Source organism: Lissotriton helveticus, chromosome 11 (assembly GCF_964261635.1).
Source record: "Lissotriton helveticus chromosome 11, aLisHel1.1, whole genome shotgun sequence".
In the NCBI taxonomy this organism is placed as follows: Eukaryota; Metazoa; Chordata; class Amphibia; order Caudata; family Salamandridae; genus Lissotriton; species Lissotriton helveticus.
Genome location: NC_136072.1, coordinates 724,305,020 through 724,324,419, shown reverse-complemented (window position 1 = coordinate 724,324,419; position 19,400 = coordinate 724,305,020). Strand labels below are relative to the sequence as shown.

Here is a 19,400-nt window from a genome sequence, read left to right as displayed (position 1 = left end):
GTCTAGTCGCACTGAGGAAACACAATTAGGATTCTTCGGAAACAAGCGCAACGTCTGCCAATTGACCTTCAGTCCAGATACAAAGCTGAATTTCTCAAACAATCTACTTGTGCACCCCAGATCGGTGTACATACTCTATAGGAATATTAAGAGGTTATCTGCTTATAGAGCAATATGATAAGTCCGCCAGAGGCCTCTATTCCCTGGCAGCTATGTCCCATCCTGGTCAGTGGCTCCAATACAACACATTTCTGAATTCAAACTTCTGAATGTCTGCCAATCGGGATTCAGACCAATTCACAGTACTGAAACAGAAACTCTTCAAATAGTGGATGACGCTCTACTTGCTCTGGATCGCAAAGAAACTTGTCTCCTAGTACTGCTCGACCTTTTGTACGCATTCAACACGGTAAACCATGTCAAAATACTAGACCGGCTGGAGGAAAGGATGAGATTATCCGGCTCAGTCCTAGATTGGTTTAGATGCTTCTTAGAGAACAGATAGCAAAGATTCATGGTGAAACAAGACTATCAGCATCATCCCAAAATCTTATTGGAGTACCACATGGATCAACATTATCCCAATCTCCATTCAATCTATACGTAGAACCTCTAACAGAAATCTTACAACAGGCAAACCTCTCCTTCCACATGTATGCAGATGACACACAGCTATATATCAAGATCACATCGTTGGAAGAGATCACCAGGAATTAAAGAGTGCCGTTCATTGGCTAACTAATAATCATCTCAAACTTAATCCATATTGTTGGACCTGGCCCTTTTGGCAGGTTCACCCCGAAACTTTTTGCTTTTTCCTAGCCTGTTTCTGTGACCTGGTGTTGGTGATTTTAGGCCGCTGCGCACTTTTTCACTGTGGTACAGTGTAAAGTGCATGACCTCTCTGTGTATGTGTGGTGAGTGACCTGCCCTCCCATAGGAATGCATGGGGAATATGTGTGACCATGGTAGTTCCTGATGTGTGGGGAGTGCAGGGTCGAGTTTGGTATGTGCGAACTCGTGAGATTGAATGCTGCGTAATGATGTATGCGGCATGAATGTGTCTAGTGTGGAAGTGCCACTTCCAGACATGGGTGTGCGTGTGTAGTGAGTGTGCTGGCACGTGATTGGCTGGAGCCTGGCTCCAGGAGTCTGGATGGGTCTGCCCAGTGGTGAGTGCTGAGATTAGCATGCTGATGTGAGGGGAGGGGTGCACCTGGGTCCTGAATAGGGCTGGGTTTTCCCCACACAATGCTGGCTCCGCCCCCTGTGGTGCGACTGAATACCCTAGCCTGTCTGGTGAATGGAAAGGGTGGCTGGGGAAAACAAAGTACTCCAAAACCAGCTGCGACTGGTTTCTCCCCCACCCTGCACCTTTAGACAAAGGTTTTCACTGTATAAAAGGAGGCTCTGACCTCTTGTAAAAGGTTCTTGTTTCTGACTTGAATCCTGCCAGGGGCGTGCTGCTGCTTTGGCCCAGGGGAAGGCTTGCCTCCCTGGGCCCTGCCCAGCCCCTGGATAGCTGATGGACCTGGATGCCTGGAGGCTCTTTGTTTTCTTGGGGTCCTCTTTGCTGCACTTTTCTCCTAGGACCTTTTTTTTTCCAGAGGGGAGCGCTGGGCTTTTGCTTTGGTAGCTGAGGCCCCTTTGCTATGGGAGCCCTTCTTGGGGGGGCTTGGGGTCTGCCTGCTCCCTAGCGCTTCGTGAGCGCTTTATTTGGGCTCTGCAGCGTGGAGCTGCTCTTTGTCCTGCTGATGTCTTGGACTCCTGAAAGGACTTTTGCTGACCTTTTGCTGGACTTGATGTTCCTCTAGCGCCTGGAAGCGCTTTATTTTGCCTCAAAGCGTCTGGGAGCGCTGTATTTTGTCTTTAGCGCTTGGGAGCGCTTTATTTGTATTCTAAGCGCCTGGGAGCGCTTTATAGTTGCCTAGCGCTTGGGAGCGCTGTTTGTTCTCAGCCGGTGCCCACCCGGCATTTGCCCCGCTTAATTGCCGACTTTTAGAGACCCCTGGCAGGTGCCCACCCCGCCAGAGTCCTTGCCGCTATTTTTATGGCCCCCAAGCGAGTGCCCACCTCGGTTTTATTATTGATTTAATCGAGGGAGCCCACCCCTCCTTTGCCGGGTTGAAATCACCGTCGCAGGCCCAGGGATCTGTTAGGAGGTGCTGTGCCCGCCTCCCTGCCGAGGGCCGCGCTGCCATTGGCGGCCCTTAGCACAGGAAGTCAGGCAGGCCGGGGGTGGGACCGCGAGACAACAGGAAGTCTCGGTAGCTTCCCCCGGGGCTCCCGGGAGCAAGAGAGAGCCCCGGAGTGCACCACCGGAGGAGAGGCCGCCAGCAAGGCCCAGAGGAGGGGAGCCCCGCCCGCGGCACCAGAACGACCGCCGGAGTGCTGCAGGGAGCGAGGCTCCCGTGGGAGGAGAGTGCTGTGCTGCCAGAAGACAGCCGGTGAGTGCCGCGAGGGAGGGAAGCTCCATGTGTACTCAGGTGCCTGCGAGAGGCACCGTGGTGATTAAAGCCCACAAGGGCTCTGGGGGACAGGTATTTCATGTTGAGTCCCCCGCGAGGGTCTCCCACGACCGGCCATATTTGTTTGCGAGCCCAGAGAGGCTCGAGGGGGCAGTTTCCTCTTTGTTCGCAGAGCGACCCGGTTGCCAGAGGGCGCTCCAACGAGTGGGGCATTTCTTTGCTTAAGAGCCCCGGGGCTCCCACGATGACCATTAGTTGTTCAAAGTCCCTATGAGGGGCTTGGGGCCCCCTTGGTGTTAAAGAGCCCGAGAGATGCCTTCAGGGCGGCCCCGGATGGCAGTGGGTCACCCCAGCATGTTAATGGGGATGTCCAGAGCCAGAGGGCTCCAACGTGTTGGCGCAGTGCTATAGAGGGCCTGTGAGAGACCAAGCCGCATTTTTGTGGCCAGAGCATGAGAGCTCCAACGTTTGGGGGCATGTGATGTGTCAGAGCCAGATTTGTTCTAGGGGCCAGTGAGGGCCCTGTCGCAGTTTTGGCTGATTCCCAGCTGCCCAGCAATTAGTGGGAAGCTGCACCGTTTAGGTGCAATTGAGAGAGAGAGTCCCTGTGTGGGACAGAGATGACAGTGGTGCTAAGCCTTCTACAGCTGTGCAGCACTTAGTGCCAGCTGCAACGTTTAGGCCCTGTTGTTGCTCTCAGCGGCCCAGCAAGTAGTGGGCAGCTGCAGCGTTTAAGTTGGCGCCGGTGGCGCACCCCTGACTGGCACTGCGATGGCAGCGCGCCCTGACATTCTGGACAACAGGGCATTTGAGCCCTTCTTGAGATGGCCAGTTGGCCAGGGGGGCTGGTATGTGGGTAGGGCACAAGGCCCTAATGTGATTTTTGCGCAATGTGATGTTACTGTGATTGAAGTTATTTTACCTATGTGAGTTTATGTCAGTGAGAGTTTACTTCACTATGAGTTACGCCCCCTAAATGTGATTTATTCTTAGGAGTCTAATGTGTTTAGACTAGTGAGAGATTGCCTACTGTAGTTATACTGGTTAGGCCTAAAAATGATTGCTGCGTAATGTGCTTTGCCTTTATGCTTGTGCTATACTTCTAAATGTGCTCATGCTTAGAAGTTTGCTTTGCCTAGTATAGTTTATACTAGAGAGGTTATGTGTCCATGCGTGATCTATATCTATGGTTATTAGTATTGCGTAGTGTGTACCTACCTTTACCAGTAGTTACTGGTTGTGACCTATAATTGTTCTTTTGTGCTACACTTATTCTAAGTTCTAGAAGTGCTATTTCTGCTAAGTGTTGATTCTGACAGTGGCCCATGTGGCCCTGTCCTGGTGTAAATAATCCCTAGTGAATATTGCCCAGGCCAGTTGGCACAATGTATATTGTGTGATTACTATCTGATGTGTTTTGACAATACAAAAGTTATTTTTATATAACCTTGTGTGGAGTTCCTTTTGTGGTGTGCCTAGGATGTTGTTGCTGTTGTGTGCGTGCGTAAATGCTTTACACATTGCCTCTGGAATAAGCCTGTCTGCTCGTGCCAAGCTACCAAGGGGGTGAGCAGGGGTTATCTTGACGTGTGACTCCCTTGCCCTGATTAGAATGGTGGTTTCTGCCAGGCTTTAGCATAAGCCTTAGCCAACCAGAAAATCCCAGTTCTAACATTGTTGGGCAGCGGTGAGGATTAGGACTTGTGTTTGCGCAGTGCCACAGCGACAACTGACTACATTACAAAACTCTGCATTCTAGATAGTCACATGTTTGGGATTATTGTTATGATTTTGTTTTTCCTCAAGAGGGTCATTTTCAAATGGTGTTCCTGCGCTTTATGTTTAGTGGCAGATGAGAGAAAATGACAGGGCGGGACGCCAGTAGAGGGGAGGTTCCCATAGATAAGGAATCCCTTGCTGGGTCCAGTGCCCAATCCCTGTTCCTGTCCCTGTGTGGGTAGATGGAAGAGAGGGAGGGTGGAGGAGAAATGGCTTGCTCGGGAGGGTGGTTATCGCCTGAGTGTAGTGTGTGTGTCTAGATTCCCCAGTATGGTAGGATCCAGTGGTGGCAGCTAAAATGTGTCCAGTGTGTGAAGTCCCATTCCCAGTTCCCAGAGTATGGTGCCTGGTGCTCAGTAAGAGGGGTACAGGTTGAGAGTCAGGGGCAGTGAGGAACTGCCTCACCAGTCTGGAGGGGGAGTGTGTGGATGAGTGGTGTGTTGAACTGGAGGAGTTGGTGTGAGTTTTTTTTAAAAGGAGCTTGCACGGGAGGTGTACCTCTGGTGGTGTGCAGGAGGTCCTGCAGAGGCACTGGATGAGAAGGTGGACGTCTGGCGGTGTGCTAGATGTCTTGCAGAGGCATTAGGGAGTGATTCTAAAAGTAGTGGCTTGTGTATCAGATGATCCTGTGTAGGGGAAGAGGTTCATGTGTAGCCCAGCTAGGTCCCAGTAGGATGGTAGGGGTGTAGGGGCTCACGTCCTGTCTCAGTGGAGGCGGAGTGAGTGTGGGACAGTGTGTCCCACGTTGGCCCGAAACCCTGCCTCAGGGCCTGGAGGGTTCCCTAAGGGAGCGCCAGGTCAGGGGCCTAGGCTGTACTTGCAGGTCATTTGAGGAGGATCTTCCTGTGTCTAGAGGACGGGGAGTGTCTGTAACCAGAACTCCGGCGGTCCTGGTGTTGGGCAGTACCGCTCCTATGTGGAGGGTGCAGAAGTCCTGGTTCGCTGGGCATTTGACCGTCCAGAGTGCTTGACCATTTTTGGGGCCTCTGGAGGTCGTTCCCCGAGGAGGGGGGAGGCCAGGTTCAGGTTCAGCCTGACCTGGAGGGAAGGGCATCTGTAATAAGTGTCCTGACCGGTTTTGCTTCCAGGGGTACCGCTCCAAGGTGGGGGGTGCAGAACTCTGGAAGGGGGTGCAGAGGGACGGTGTCCTTGCCTCTGACCTCGGTGCAACCTGAGGGTTTAGATCCTAGGTTGGGAGATTAGGAAACTTCCAGGTCAAGAAGGAATCTCTGCCAAAGTAGATCAGCTGAAGAGACTGAGGGGGCTGCCCTTGGTGTGTGATCTGGGGCTCACCTGCAGTTTGTTGTTTCCACTAAGGTAGAGGAAAGGGGACTTTGCTGTGTGCTGTGTCTCCCCACCTGCTTGAAGAGGGACTGTGCTGTGTGCTTTGTACCTCCGAAGTGAAATAGTTTCTAGATCCCAGGTGGTAGACCAGTGATGGAGTGAGGTCCTGATCTGGTGGGAGAGTTGTGTTCTGGTGGGTGCTTCCCCAGAAGTAGAGGTAGGGTGGGGCATTCTTGCCCGTGACCTCTGGTCAGCCTGAGGGTATGGTCCCTAGGGTGAAGGATCAGTGGTAGTTGTAGCTACACTGAGAGGGAGAGTGGAGAATGGCTATTGTGTGCCAGGGGTTACTGCCCCCCACTCTGTGAAGTGGTCAGAACCTGTGTCATTTGGATGGCCTCTAGCCTGGTCCTGGCCGTGGATGACTAGAGAGTACCAGTGGGGTATCCTAGTTGTGCCAGAGAGCTCTTGTTGAGAGAAATCCATGTGGGTTCAGAGTGGCGCAAAACCGAAGGGTGCCCCTGCCGTGTGGGCCCATGTCCGTGTTTTGTCGCCCAAAGCAGGTAAGCCCATCAAGGGAGTGATTGGTCTACCCTGCGTTTTGGCTGGAAGGGGGTTGTGTTGGACCTGGCCCTTTTGGCAGGTTCACCCCGAAACTTTTTGCTTTTTCCTAGCCTGTTTCTGTGACCTGGTGTTGGTGATTTTAGGCCTCTGCGCACTTTTTCACTGTGGTACAGTGTAAAGTGCGTGAGCTCTGTGTATGTGTGGTGAGTGACCTGCCCTCCCATAGGAATGCATGGGGAATATGTGTGACCATGGTAGTTCCTGATGTGTGGGGAGTGCAGGGTCGAGTTTGGTATGTGTGAACTCGTGAGATTGAATGCTGCGTAATGATGTATGCGGCATGAATGTGTCTAGTGTGGAAGGGCCACTCCCAGACATGGGTGTGCGTGTGTAGAGAGTGTGCTGGCACCTGATTGGCTGGAGCCTGGCTCTAGGAGTCTGGATGGGTCTGCCCAGTGGTGAGTGTTGAAATTAGCATGCTGATTTGAGGGGAGGGGGGGGGTGCACCTGGGTCCTGAATAGGGCTGGGCTTCCCCACACAATGCTGGCTCCGCCCCCTGTGGTGCGACTGATGACCCTAGCCTGCCTGGTGAATGGAAAGGGTGGCTGGGGAAAACAAAGTACTCCAAAACCAGCTGCGACTGGTTTCTCCCCCACCCTGCACCTTTAGACAAAGGTTTTCACTGTATAAAAGGAGGCTGTGACCTCTTGTAAAAGGTTCTTGTTTCTGACTTGAATCCTGCCAGGGGCGTTCTGCTGCTTGGGCCCAGGGGAAGGCTTGCCTCCCTGGGCCCTGCCCAGCCCCTGGATACCTGATGGACCTGGATGCCTGGAGGCTCTTTGTTTTCTTGGGGTCCTCTTTGCTGCACTTTGCTCCCAGGACCTTTTTTTTCCAGAGGGGAGCGCTGGGCTTTTGCTTTGGTAGCTGAGGCCCCTTTGCTATGGGAGCCCTTCTTGTGGGGGCTTGGGGTCTGCCTGCTCCCTAGCGCTTCGTGAGCGCTTTATTTGGGCTCTGCAGCGTGGAGCTGCTCTTTGTCCTGCTGATGTCCTGGACTCCTGCAAGGACTTTCGCTGACCATTTGCTGGACTTGATGTTCTTCTAGCGCCTGGAAGCGCTTTATTTTGCCTCAAAATGCTTGGGAGCGCTGTATTTTGTCTTTAGCCCTTGGGAGCGCTTTATTTGTATTCTAAGCACCTGAGAGCACTTTATAGTTGCCTAGCGTTTGGGAGCGCTGTTTGTTCTCAGCTGGTGCCCACCCGGCATTTGCCCTGCTTAATTGCCGACTTTTAGAGACCCCTGGCAGGTGCCCACCCCATCAGGGACCTTGCCGCTATTTTTATGGCCCCCAAGCGAGTGCCCACCTCGCTTTTATTATTGATTTAATCGAGGGAGCCCACCCCTCCTTTGCTGGGTTGAAATCACCGCCGCAGGCCCAGGGATCTGTTAGGAGGCGCTGTGCCCGCCTCCCTGCCGAGGTCCGCGCTGCCATTGGCGGCCCTTAGCACAGAAAGTCAGGCAGGCGGGGGGCGGGATTGCGAGACAACAGGAAGTCTCTGTAGCTTCCCCCGGGGCTCCCGGGAGCGAGAGAGAGCCCCGGAGTGCACCGCCAGAGGAGAGGCGGCCAGCAAGGCCCGGAGGAGGGGAGCCCCGCCCGCGGCACCAGAACGACCGCCGGACTGCTGCAGGGAGCGAGACTCCCGTGGGAGGAGGAGAGCGCTGTGCCGCCAGAAGACAGCCGGTGAGTGCCGCGAGGGAGGGAAGCTCCCTGTGTACTCAGGTGCCTGCGAGAGGCACTGTGGTGATTAAAGCCCACAGGGATCTGGGGGACAGTTATTTCATGTCGAGTCCCCCGCGAGGGACTCCCACGACCGCCATATTTGTTTGTGAGCCCAGAGAGGCTCGAGGGGGCAGTTTCCTCTTTGTTCGCAGAGCGACCCGGTTGCCAGAGGGCGCTCCAACGAGTGGGGCATTTCTTTGCTTAAGAGCCCCGGGGCTCCCAGGATGGCCATTAGTTGTTCAAAGTCCCTGTGAGGGGCTTGGGGCCCCCTTGGTGTTAAAGAGCCCGAGATATGCCTTCAGGGCGGCCCCGGATGGCAGTGGGTCGCCCCAGCATGTTAATGGGGATGTCCAGAGCCAGAGGGCTCCAACGTGTTGGCGCAGTGCTATAGAGGGCCAGTGAGAGCCCAAGCCGCATTTTTGTGGCCAGAGCCTGAGAGCTCCAACATTTGGGGGCATGTGATGTGTCAGAGCCTGTGTGACTCCAACGTGCGCAGAGTTTCAGAGCCTGTGGGGCTCCAACAGATGGCGCAGATTTGTTCTAGGGGCCAGTGAGGGCCCTGTCGCAGTTTTGGCTGATTCCCAGCTGCCCAGCAATTAGTGGGCAGCGGCACCGTTTAGGCGCAATTGAAAGAGAGTCCCTGTGTGGGACAGAGATGGCACAGTGGTGCCAGGCCTTCTACAGCTGTGCAACACTTAGTGCCAGCTGCAACGTTTAGGCCCTGTTGTTGCTCTCAGCTGCCCAGCAAGTAGTGGGCAGCTGCAACGTTTAGGTTTGCGCCGGTGGCCCACCCCTGACTGGCGCTGAGATGGCAGCGCGCCCTGAAATTCTGGACAACAGGGCATTTGAGCCCTTCTTCAGATGGCCAGTTGGCCAGGGGGTCTGGTATGTGGGTAGGGCACAAGGCCCTAATGTGATTTTTGCGCAATGTGATGTTAATGTGATTGAGGTAATTTTACCTATGTGAGTTTATGTCAGTGAGAGTTTACTTCACTATGAGTTACGCCCCCTAAATGTGATTTATTCTTAGGAGGCAGAGTCTAATGTGTTTAGACTAGTGAGAGATTGCCTACTGTAGTTATACTGGTTAGGCCTAAAAATCATTGCTGCGTAATGTGCTTTGCCTTTATGCTTGTGCTATACTTCTAAATGTGCTCATGCTTAGAAGTTTGCTTTGCCTAGTATAGTTTATACTAGAGAGGTTATGTGTCCATGCGTGATCTATATCTATGGTTATTAGTATTGCGTAGTGTGTACCTACCTTTACCTCTACCTTTCTGCTCCCCCAGATCAGCAGAATCGTCGCTGATATTGCACTGCTTTTCGACCCAACCCAGTCCTGATGATGATCCCGATTCATGTGGATCGAAACGCCGTCGACCTTCCAGCGCGATTATAGGCGCATCACACAAAGTGGTTCACGAACAGTACACTGAACCGAAGTAGAAACTTACTCCTGAAGTCACCTGGAACCATTTTGTGCCTATTACTCGCTGTATATTTATGCACCAAGTCACTTTGCGCCTCCCACGCTGATCACATTGTCACCTGCATCTTTACCTTGATTTTTACTCACACACCTTGAACACAAAGTGCAATTTGGGTTGTTCTCAATTGTATCATCTGTGTTTTGCAGTGCTGTTATAACTGCCAATTTATTTTTCTTTCTCCAAATGTATATATAAATGATGCCTTGAGCACATGTTATAATCATAAAGAGTCTCCTTGCTTCCTTGTGGATAATGTTGTACTCATTGCCTATACAACTTCCCGCCCTGGTCAGGTTGAATTTCCACATTGACCAATCCCGGCTTCGCAGGTTTAGTGAGTCAGGCCACTAGTGAACCAATGATGTCATGCTATGCATGAGCCCGAGTCATGTACACCTTGCAGTTGAAAGAAATTACAGTTAGAAATGCCAATACTGAACACCATTCATTCAACTTAAAAATGATAACACAACCCAATTGATATGATCTCCCTAAGGTTTTTTTGTGTGTAATTTCGAGTTTTAATCTTTTTCTCAATTAAATTAAAATTGATAAAACACCAATTTTTTGTTTTGGTACATAGAAAGCTTAACAAATAATGTACACTGAAATCACAAATTATTGAATGACATGCAAAATATTTTGCAAGATAAATTGGGGGGTGGGGGGGAAGGAGCCAGTGGTGGAGAGACCCCTGCTTATCATGTCTCAAGCTGTAAAGTGGGCCGCGAGTACAGCGCTGGGGATCTGAAGCAGTTCGGTCTCCCTCTAGTGCCGTTATGGGTACCAAGACTAGGGCAGAAGGCTAGTCATTATGTCGAGTAGCTGCTCAATAATTCTACAGGCAGGTCACTCCCCTGGGAGGTTACTTGAGGCTCAGCAGGCTGGGCGACTGAGAGAGTAGCTGTTCAGGCCCAGTCAGTAATGTGTCCTTGCACGTTTTCACTCAGGCCTCTGGTCTTACCACTGTCTGCAGCCCCGGTGCCCTCCTCCCATGACCCTGATGGGAAGGGGAGCCACTCGCGATCGTCCCAGCTAGGGCATGCTTCTAGGAGCCTCAGCAAGTATGATGGGCTCAGCCGTTAAGAAAGGGGTGGCCCGAGCCCAAGCAATATGTGAACTAACCTGTCTCCGAGACCCATATGTCCTCGCTGGTGTGCCTCCTTAGCCCACCAAGAGCCAGGTCAGATCAATCAGCGAAGCAGAGGTGGTCCGGCAGCTCCTCCCCAGTTTTCCGATTGCTCAAGGCCCAGGTGCCAGGCCGCCGCAACACCCAGCGAAGCAGGGCTGGCTGCTTGTGCCCACTGGCTCAGGTTCTGCGTACCACCACTTTGGTCCAATGGGGGTCTCAGACATAAGGCATCTGCCTCCAGGTGTCTTATTCCACTGGAAGTTTAGGGCTCGCGGGACCCCCTTCGCTCCTCCGCACCACATTTAAGTGCAGCACTCATCCGACATCTTGAGGGCTGCACACTCTTCCCAAGCAGTCAGTCACTCAGTGCCTCAGCGGAGCGCAGGTCTTTCCCTCATCCCCCCGGCTCAATGCAGGGTGAGTAGAGGGGTGCACAGGTCTTCGCAACTGCCCCCTAGATCCCTAATATCTGCAGGATGTCACTGTATGGTGGTTTCCAGGCAGGAACTCTACTGGGATATGTCCTACCTACTACATTGACGCTTGGCCACACCCCCTCTCCAGACTTTTCCATACATGCAAAAAAAAACCGACTAAAATACATGCTTTGAAAACAGTTCAGGAAATCTAAGTCTAACCACAGCCTTTCCAAATTTATTTGGAGCAAATAGGCTGTAGGGGTCACCATACAATATGGCTAAAATGAAAATATAGTGAGCACTTATCCTTCAATTTCAAGGCGAGCTGGTCTAAAATATGTTTGCTTTCACAGGGCGTTTCATATCTCCATCACTAAATACAACTTTCAAAGCATTCTGCTGCTTTTCCACTAAATGTTTTATAACTTTAAATACAGATAGCGTCATCCCAGGTTTTCTTATGCCATTTAAGTGCTCACCTTCACGGTCTCGTACCAGCAGGGCTGCTTCACCTGATAGTAGACAACAGACTTGTACTCCGAAATACCTTCGTAACCAGCACCAGGGTGGATCCCTTTCTTTGGACATCCACATTAAGAGAAAAAGAGAGGAAAAGAAAACAGAAATTAATGTAATGGAACGACACCTGCCACAATGAGCAGTTATCCATCAGTCTGAGCACAATTCTTCTAGGGTGGCAAAACTAATAAGAGGATAGGAGGTAATTCCTTGGATATTTTACTGTTTTCGATTTACAAACATGTTACTAGATGTTTAGTTCATGAATACAGTTCACATAAAAAAACCTGTGGCATTGTCAAGGAGAGGCCTACTTTTTCAGGTCCATGTTAAAAATGTGACACATTTGCCCTGCTGCAAGTGTTTCAGTGCTTGTGGACTCAAATTCTATATTTCAAGGCAAATCCACTGTGCTTTTGAAATCCTGGGCAGATCTTCAAAGAATTTACCCATAAGAAAGTTTGTGACATTTTTCTTGCATCACTTACACATGTAAGCTCAGTTTAAAGAACTGGAAAGCAATGTTGTGTTCAAATGTAGTCACTAGGCACTCACAGATTAATACATGTCTCACAAAATACCCTTTTTATGAGGCTAGTAGCCTTAAGCTTCCTTGCTAACCAAAGAGAATCAAGGAAACCACATTGAGTTACAAAGGCTGTTATTGCAAAGCTTTCACCAGCTCTGGTCCAGATATTTTCCTTCCACATCAGAATATTGTACCTCGATTCTCCTTTAATGTGTGCAGATGATTTTTCCAATCCAAGTTAGTATATCTCTGGGGAAACTGCTTCTATTTTGTCAAGGGTTCACGGAACTCGATATGTTTTAACAGTTGGATTTGTTCCTATAGCTGGGTTAGATTAATTTTCTCAATCAAACAAAAATATATCAGAATTGATGTAGAATATATGGTACTCTTCCCTCTCTTCGGGTTGTTCAGAACATTACTACATCCACATTTTATTATAATGCAATCATATGTAAGGTCCCAGTCAGGTACACATAACCTGATGAGGATGTTTAAGTGCTGTGATCACATATAATCAATGTTAACCCTGTTTTTAAGCCATGACAGTTTTTCATTCCTCAGGACTTCCAGGGGTTCTTTTGCTCAATTGTATGCATGTTGGTAATGACCAGACTCATCTTGTTATGTACCAACCCAACCAGGTTATCATGACCTAAATAGTGGCATTTATGATTTTAACTTTGTGAGGGTCCCACGCTGATCAGATTATGTTATTTAAGGGTTAATGAATTTCTGAAGAATAGTAGTCTCTGCAACTATCTTCCCAGTGGGGTACAATATTGCTAAAGAATGTGGTGCTTCTTCATTAAAGCCATTAATTTCAAGTACGCATGGCTTAATGCAAATGCCGAAATCCCTTTGCTCATAAGCATGCCTCAGATAACTAAAGCATGGTTAGAAAGTGCCTGAATCAATGTGCTGACCATGCACCATCTGGGAAATGGCCTACATTAGAGCGCCCTCCTAGACATTCACGCTGCATATGGTTGTGTCCGAGACAGTATTCTAACGAGGGGGGTCTTCACCCTATTCCAAAGGAATGACAAGTGTGCTCTTGTACAGGCACTGAAAAGAGTAGTATGGGCCCTGCCGCCAGTATCTGTGTAGGCTCACTTCAGCTCGAAGGTCCAATTGAAAGTGCGTGCAGTCTTCGACCTTCATGGTTAACTTCAAGGGTACGAAGCACCTGCAAACAAGGATGAAGAGGAGATGAACCTACTCTTCAAAAGTATGGCCCAGAAAATCTTTGGAAGTCTGTAATATTTATTAATGCAAATAAAGAGGGTGCAGGAACTGTAACATCTCACTTCTAGCTGAGCACATTACACTGTATAAAAGGCATTCAATTATAAGTATTGAACGTATGTATCAACTTCTAGTTCACAAACCTAGCTGCAAAGCAAGAGAGCTATGCAATTGAGAGTGAAAGGGTAGAGAGAGAGAAAGGGTTTCTAGCTGGGTAAGGTAGACAGTTGGGCTGGCACAGAAAGGGGCACGTTTGACAGTGGATGTTGTCATGTAAGGCAAAAGTCAAAGATTAAATGGTTGAGCAGCGGGGGTTTTCTTCAGCCTGGCTGCTATCCATGTGATTATGTTAGGATGGAAGGTTACTTAACAAGCAAGGCCTGGTGAGGTGTGAGGAAGGTAACATGGTAGCACAGCAGATGAGAATCACTTCAAAGGGGCCTGGAGACCAGTTTATGTAACAGTAACAAGATGCTGCATGAAGTGAAGGATCTTCAACTGTTTCCTAAAGTGGACGAAGGGTGGAGCCTAGTGGATTTGCACTAGGATAAAATGCTACATACACACGACTTAGCAGGTACAGGTCTGGCCTTCATGGAGTCTTCTTCTTGCATTTCTTGGATTCCAATCTGGTAAATCTACTGTGGTTCCTCGGAGGTGTTTCAGAATGCTTGATCCAGGATGACAGGAGTGATAGGATGCCAGAGTGGATCAGCCTGTAAACAATGCTGCATTCCCGAAAAGTAATATGGGTAAGCAGGTGAATACAGTAGAGCTCCTTAAGGGTTGGCATACTACTTTTTTTGCCCGTAAAATATATATATATATACTCACTGAAAAAAAAACATAGGTTTCAGGGACGTTGTAGTTAGAAATTAGCATTTAAAAACTTTAGAAATTCACTGATAAAAACCCACAGGTTTCAGGGACATTATAGTTAGTTGGACAATTTACTGGTAGACAACCAGAGAAATTTGGTCGTTATAGTTATCTGAGCTAACTATAACTCACGCCCCTGCAATGCACTGCTGATGACTTCACATATTACATCACTCATGACATGGTCAGTGACATCACTGATGACATCTCAAATGACATCACTGATGACATCATCCTGTGAGTGTGCGTGTTTCTAAACAGTTTAAGAATGTTATACATACATACATCAAGGTGTATTAGAAGAATGAGTAGGTGTATGAGTGTCTGTATGGATAATTTGTTGTGTGCGTGACTGGCTGTATGAGTGAATGATTAAACGTGTGTTAGTGAATGTATGGGTGAGTGACTAATCTGTGTAAATGGGTGTATCAGTGTCAGTTGATGTGTAAATTGGCTGCATGAGTTGGTGAGTAGGTAAATGAGTGTCTATATGGGTTATTGATTAGTTGTCTGAGTACCTGTATGGGTGCCTGAGTATCTATGTCAGTGGCCGAGGGGTTGTGTGACTCCATGCATGAATGTCTGAGTGGGTGAATCACTGGGTGTATGGGTTCATGAGTACGTCTGTGAGGGGCGGTATGGTTGAGTGAGTGTGTGTATGGCTCTGTCGGTTAGTGTATGGATGTCTCAGTGGTGTATGGGTGAGTAACTCCATATGTGAAAGGCAGTATATGTGAGTGTTGGAGTATATAAGTGATTGTATATGTGAGTGAGTGTGAGAGTGGCTATATGGGGGAGTGTGTGCTTGTGTCAGTGATTGTAGAAGAGTGTAAGTATGTGTTACTATCTGTATGAATAAGTGAGGTGGTGTGTGTATAACTGCATAGGTGAGTAAACAGCAGTGTGATTGATTCTTTGGGTGACTGACTAGGTGTGTGAGTGTGTATATCAGTGGCTGTATTGATGAATGATTGCGTGTACAAGTAAATGTATGGGTGAGTGAGTGGATGTGTGTGTAGACCTATGTATCAGTACGTGGGTATGTACTAACTGGTACTGGTGTGTTTATGGTTTCAAAAATGGTAGTCTGTATTTTAGAGTGGGTGTATGAAAGGTTATATTAGGATGTGAGGAGGTGCATTAGATATTAGGTTGATGATGTCATCAGTGATGTCATTTGACATGGCATCAGTGATGTCACTGCGAGTTAAAGTTAGCGCGGATACATTTCTCTGATTTTGTATGTGTGAAATGTTCAACGAACTATAACGTCTCTGAAAGCTGTGTTTTTTTCAATGAATTTCTAAGATTTTTACATGCTAATTTCTAACTATAATGTCCCTGAAACCTATGGTTTATTCTGGGAATTTCTAAGGTTTTTTAAATGCAAATTTTTAATGTAGTAGTTGCGTTTGCCAAGTGCTGCAGAATGGGGCATGGGCCTCTGACCAGCGTTCAGGAATTCCACTGCGTATGACTTGCAGAAGGGCTACTTGACCCCCAAAGTCCCTCAGGGGTAAAGTGGACTTCATCTCCCAACCAGTAGTGTGCCAAGAGGCGCGTTTGCAGAGTGGTGGACTAAGGGGGCGTGGCCTCCGAAGACCTCTTAGCAATCCTACTGTATGGGACTTACTGGAGGTAACAGGAGGGGTAGATGGCCCCCAAGGACATCTTTGGGGACAACTACCCCTCCTATTACTTCCAGTAAGTCCCACACAGCAGGATTGCTAAGTTCTCATAGCAGGCCACGCTCCCTTTGCCCACTACTCTGCAAACACACACGTTTGAATGGAGATTGAAGTATCCTTCGCTACTGGGGTTCTTAGGGGCTAACTAGCCTACCTGTTACCTCCAGTAAGCCCCACACAGTGGGATTGCTGAAAGGTGGACACAGGCCGTGTCCCCTTTCTCCACCACTCTGCAAACGCACTTCCTGAAGCGCTCTTGGTTGGGAGATGACGTCCCCTTGCGTCCTGAAGGTCTCTGGGGGCCAACTAGCCCTCCTGTTACCTCCAGTACGCCCCATACAGCTGGATTACTGAGAGTGGTCAGAGGCCACGCCCCATTTTTACAGCACTCTGCAAACACGCCTCCTGGCGTAGTACTGCTGGGGTGATGCAGTCCACTTTAGCCCTGAAGTCCTCAGAACACTAGGGGACTTCATCGCTGCGCCAACGTGCACATTTGCAGAGTCTTGTAAAAAGGGGCATGGTCTCAGACCACCTCTCAGAAATCCCACTGTGTGGGGCTAACTGGAGGTACCTGGTGGGCTAGTTGGCCCCTAAGGACCCTCACCAATGAAGTGGACTTCATGCCCCTACCCACAACACGCCAGGAGGCATGTTTGCAGAGTGGTGCAGGGAGGGGCTGGGCCTCCGGCGAGTTGCTTTTTTTTTTTTTTTTTTTTTTTTTTTAGAAATGGGGGCAGTTTGGACCCCGTTCCCATCCCCTGGGGCTAGGCCTTTTCTTTTCAATTTATTTTCAAGGGAGGGGGCTGTGCGGCCCCCTCTCCAGGGACCCCATCCCCTGGGACCTTGTCTCAAGTTGGGGCCCGCAGGGGAGCCCCAATGCCTCGTTGTCCCAGTCGGCTCCCCGCCTCCTGCTGGAGCGGGCATTGCTTTTGGGCAAAAGGAGCTGTTGGCATGCAGCTCCTTTTGCCCAAAAGCAACCTTCTTTGCTTCATGGAAGCGAGAGGTTTCCTGCTCTCGCTTCCATGAAGTAAAGCAGTGTTTGTATGCCAGGGCAAGAGCCATGCTCCCGCCCTGCCATAGCAAACTGCAATGTCCCAGGGGTAGGCACCTCGGGACATTACTGAAGCCGGCCCTGGGGAGTGGCGGTCCCCATGGTCATGGAGGGCTCCAGGAGGGGGGGGGGGGGGGGGGAGGGGGGGCTATTGCTACAAATTACCGAATAATCAACATGGCAAAACAGAAAATTCAGGTGGGTATTTTTTATCCCATAAAATAATTTGAAATAAGATGTGTGTGAGTAATCATGCAGGTAGCACTACCCTTTGACTGGTAGGTGACCATACAGAAGAAGCTATGATGTGCCACCATACAAAGCATTTCCTAAGAAGACATCTAGTTCCAAACATCTGCAGAGGGAGTTCATTCCAAATTCATACATGTTCAGCACTTAAGCCTTGATCCAAACTGTGGAATATCAAATCAATAGCGCTTAAAGAACAGCACATGTTTTTGATTGGAACAAGCATTATTTGCTGCTGCAAATCTTCAAGTCTTTAAAATCTTACGTCATTTTCTACTATGTTACCCTCCTTTGTATTGCGCCTTCTTATGAAGTTCCTTTCCCATAACAGACAGAAGCAAGATCTCCATGTACAGACAAACACCTGATCAAAACCACCATTAAAACATATGGCTTTCAACCATGACTTGAAAAGTTCCAGGCTTGTTCGCCAATTTTGCAGGTGCACGCTGAACCTGCTACTAGAATAGTTTTCACAGTTACTTTTAGCTCCTAATTCACAGGTCAGAGAATTGCTAGGGGTGTGTTATAGAGTATGGTACAAAATATTTTGTGCGACAGGTGATATGTTTGGATCTTTACCTAGAGTATTTCCCAGACAAATATAAATATAGAACGATAAAACCATCAATACTAAATTTGGAAAATATAGTTTTATTAAATACTTAGAATCTCAGCCGTTATAGGTGCAATCATGAAACTAAACTTGTTTTAGCAACAGGACGAGATGTGGTCTTGCAGGTAAATTCAAAATGTAGTTTCTAATAGATTTGGGTTCCAATTTAAGATACCCAACATATCTATGCTGTGCGAACCAAGGCAAATGACTTTATCTCCTAGTATCTTCATTTCTTTTTCTCCTAATTCCACGAGCAATAGAAGTAGTCCAGAGAGTAGTATGAAGTGCGGAGGTTCAAAGTATCCAAAAAACGTTTGAAACATGGTGTACTTTTATATTATTTCTATAAATGCACAATAACAGTGAGGATGACAGGGTGAGACCTGCAACATTGTCAATCAACAAACACCTTAAGGCACATGGTGAATGGTATTCTACAGATCCTTCACTATCAATGACAGTGCAGAGCTTTAGTGGAGAGTGGAGGGCTGTTTTCAGGCCTGGTTTACTTATAAATTGTTGGAGGCCCACTCGAGACAAAACAACACAAAGTATGCATGTTTGCTGACATGCTCGGCCATCATGCATGTACTGTTCTATGTTTCACTGTCATCTAATGGCTGGGTCAGAATTGCATTTTTAAGTAGACCCATAACGCTGCGTAATGCCGGAGTGACGCAAACTATTTCTGGTCTGTCAAGGTATCATTAAGTAACTCTTCGTCTATAACTAACAAAATTCACATTGTATAAACGTTGTCTTTCCAATTAAGTACCCATCAAAAACAATAAGCATAATCTCTATCAATGATCATCAATTTAAGTATTGTGATCCTCATTGGCGCAGAAATTAAGCAAACCCCTGCTTTGGATTGAATTCCAGCATATTTATTCAAGAACGAACTACAGATCTGAGGACCCTATATAAATTCTTTGTCAAACTCACTGATGGCTGGTGCACCAATCCTGAGGTCTTGGAAGGGAGCAGAAATAATCCCTATTTACAACAAGGGTTATACAGCCACACCTGTAAATTAAAGACCAATAAGTCTAATAGACAATATTCAGAAAGTCTACAGTATGTACATTTTATCTAGGCTATGGGATTGGATTGCCCAAGTGTTGTTCCATTTACAGGCTAGGTTTAGATCGAACATCAGTACCATAGATCAGATTGTCCGATTCATGTCCGTTAAGTGGAAGGTAGTAGACATTGACAGGGGGCTGCTGTATATTCACTTTATGGATTTGCAAGCTGCATTTAATCTAGTCCCCAGGGCAAAACTTTGGGTGGCTTTGCACAAGATTGGGGTCCCGCGTGGACTACTGTCCTTGATCCAGGAATAGTATACTGAAAACTTTGCGAGGGTTAGGTGGGGCCCTCCAGGGAAATTGACGGAAGGTATTCCAATTAGGAGTGTTAGACAAGGGTGTATTTTAACCCCACGCTCTTTCTCTTGTATATAAATGGTTGCATCCCCCATCTTTTAAACTGTGAAAACGATTCCCAGAAGGTGAATGATTTTAACATTGTTTCTTTTTTTGCAAATGACACTTTGTTACTATCAAAGTCCCATCGTGGTGTGTCCATTCTCTTGGATAAATGTAACAATTGTTGCCTAGACCACGGCTTGGAAATTAACAAATGCACAACAAAGTATATGGTCTTCGGTAACAGGAGGAAAATAACCAAGAGTAAGGTACT

At 48.3% G+C, this 19,400-nt stretch overlaps 1 protein-coding gene across 1 annotated transcript in view; it reads right to left on the bottom strand.

Moving 5' to 3' along the window:
- The window catches only part of DOCK5 (dedicator of cytokinesis 5), an 852,732-nt gene that overhangs the window by 417,834 nt on the left and 415,498 nt on the right, over positions 1 to 19,400 (bottom strand). Inside the window, exon 15 of the mRNA XM_078666602.1 lies at positions 11,391 to 11,489. Within this exon, the coding sequence (XP_078522728.1) occupies positions 11,391 to 11,489 (99 nt within the window). The remainder of the gene's footprint in view (positions 1 to 11,390; positions 11,490 to 19,400) is intronic.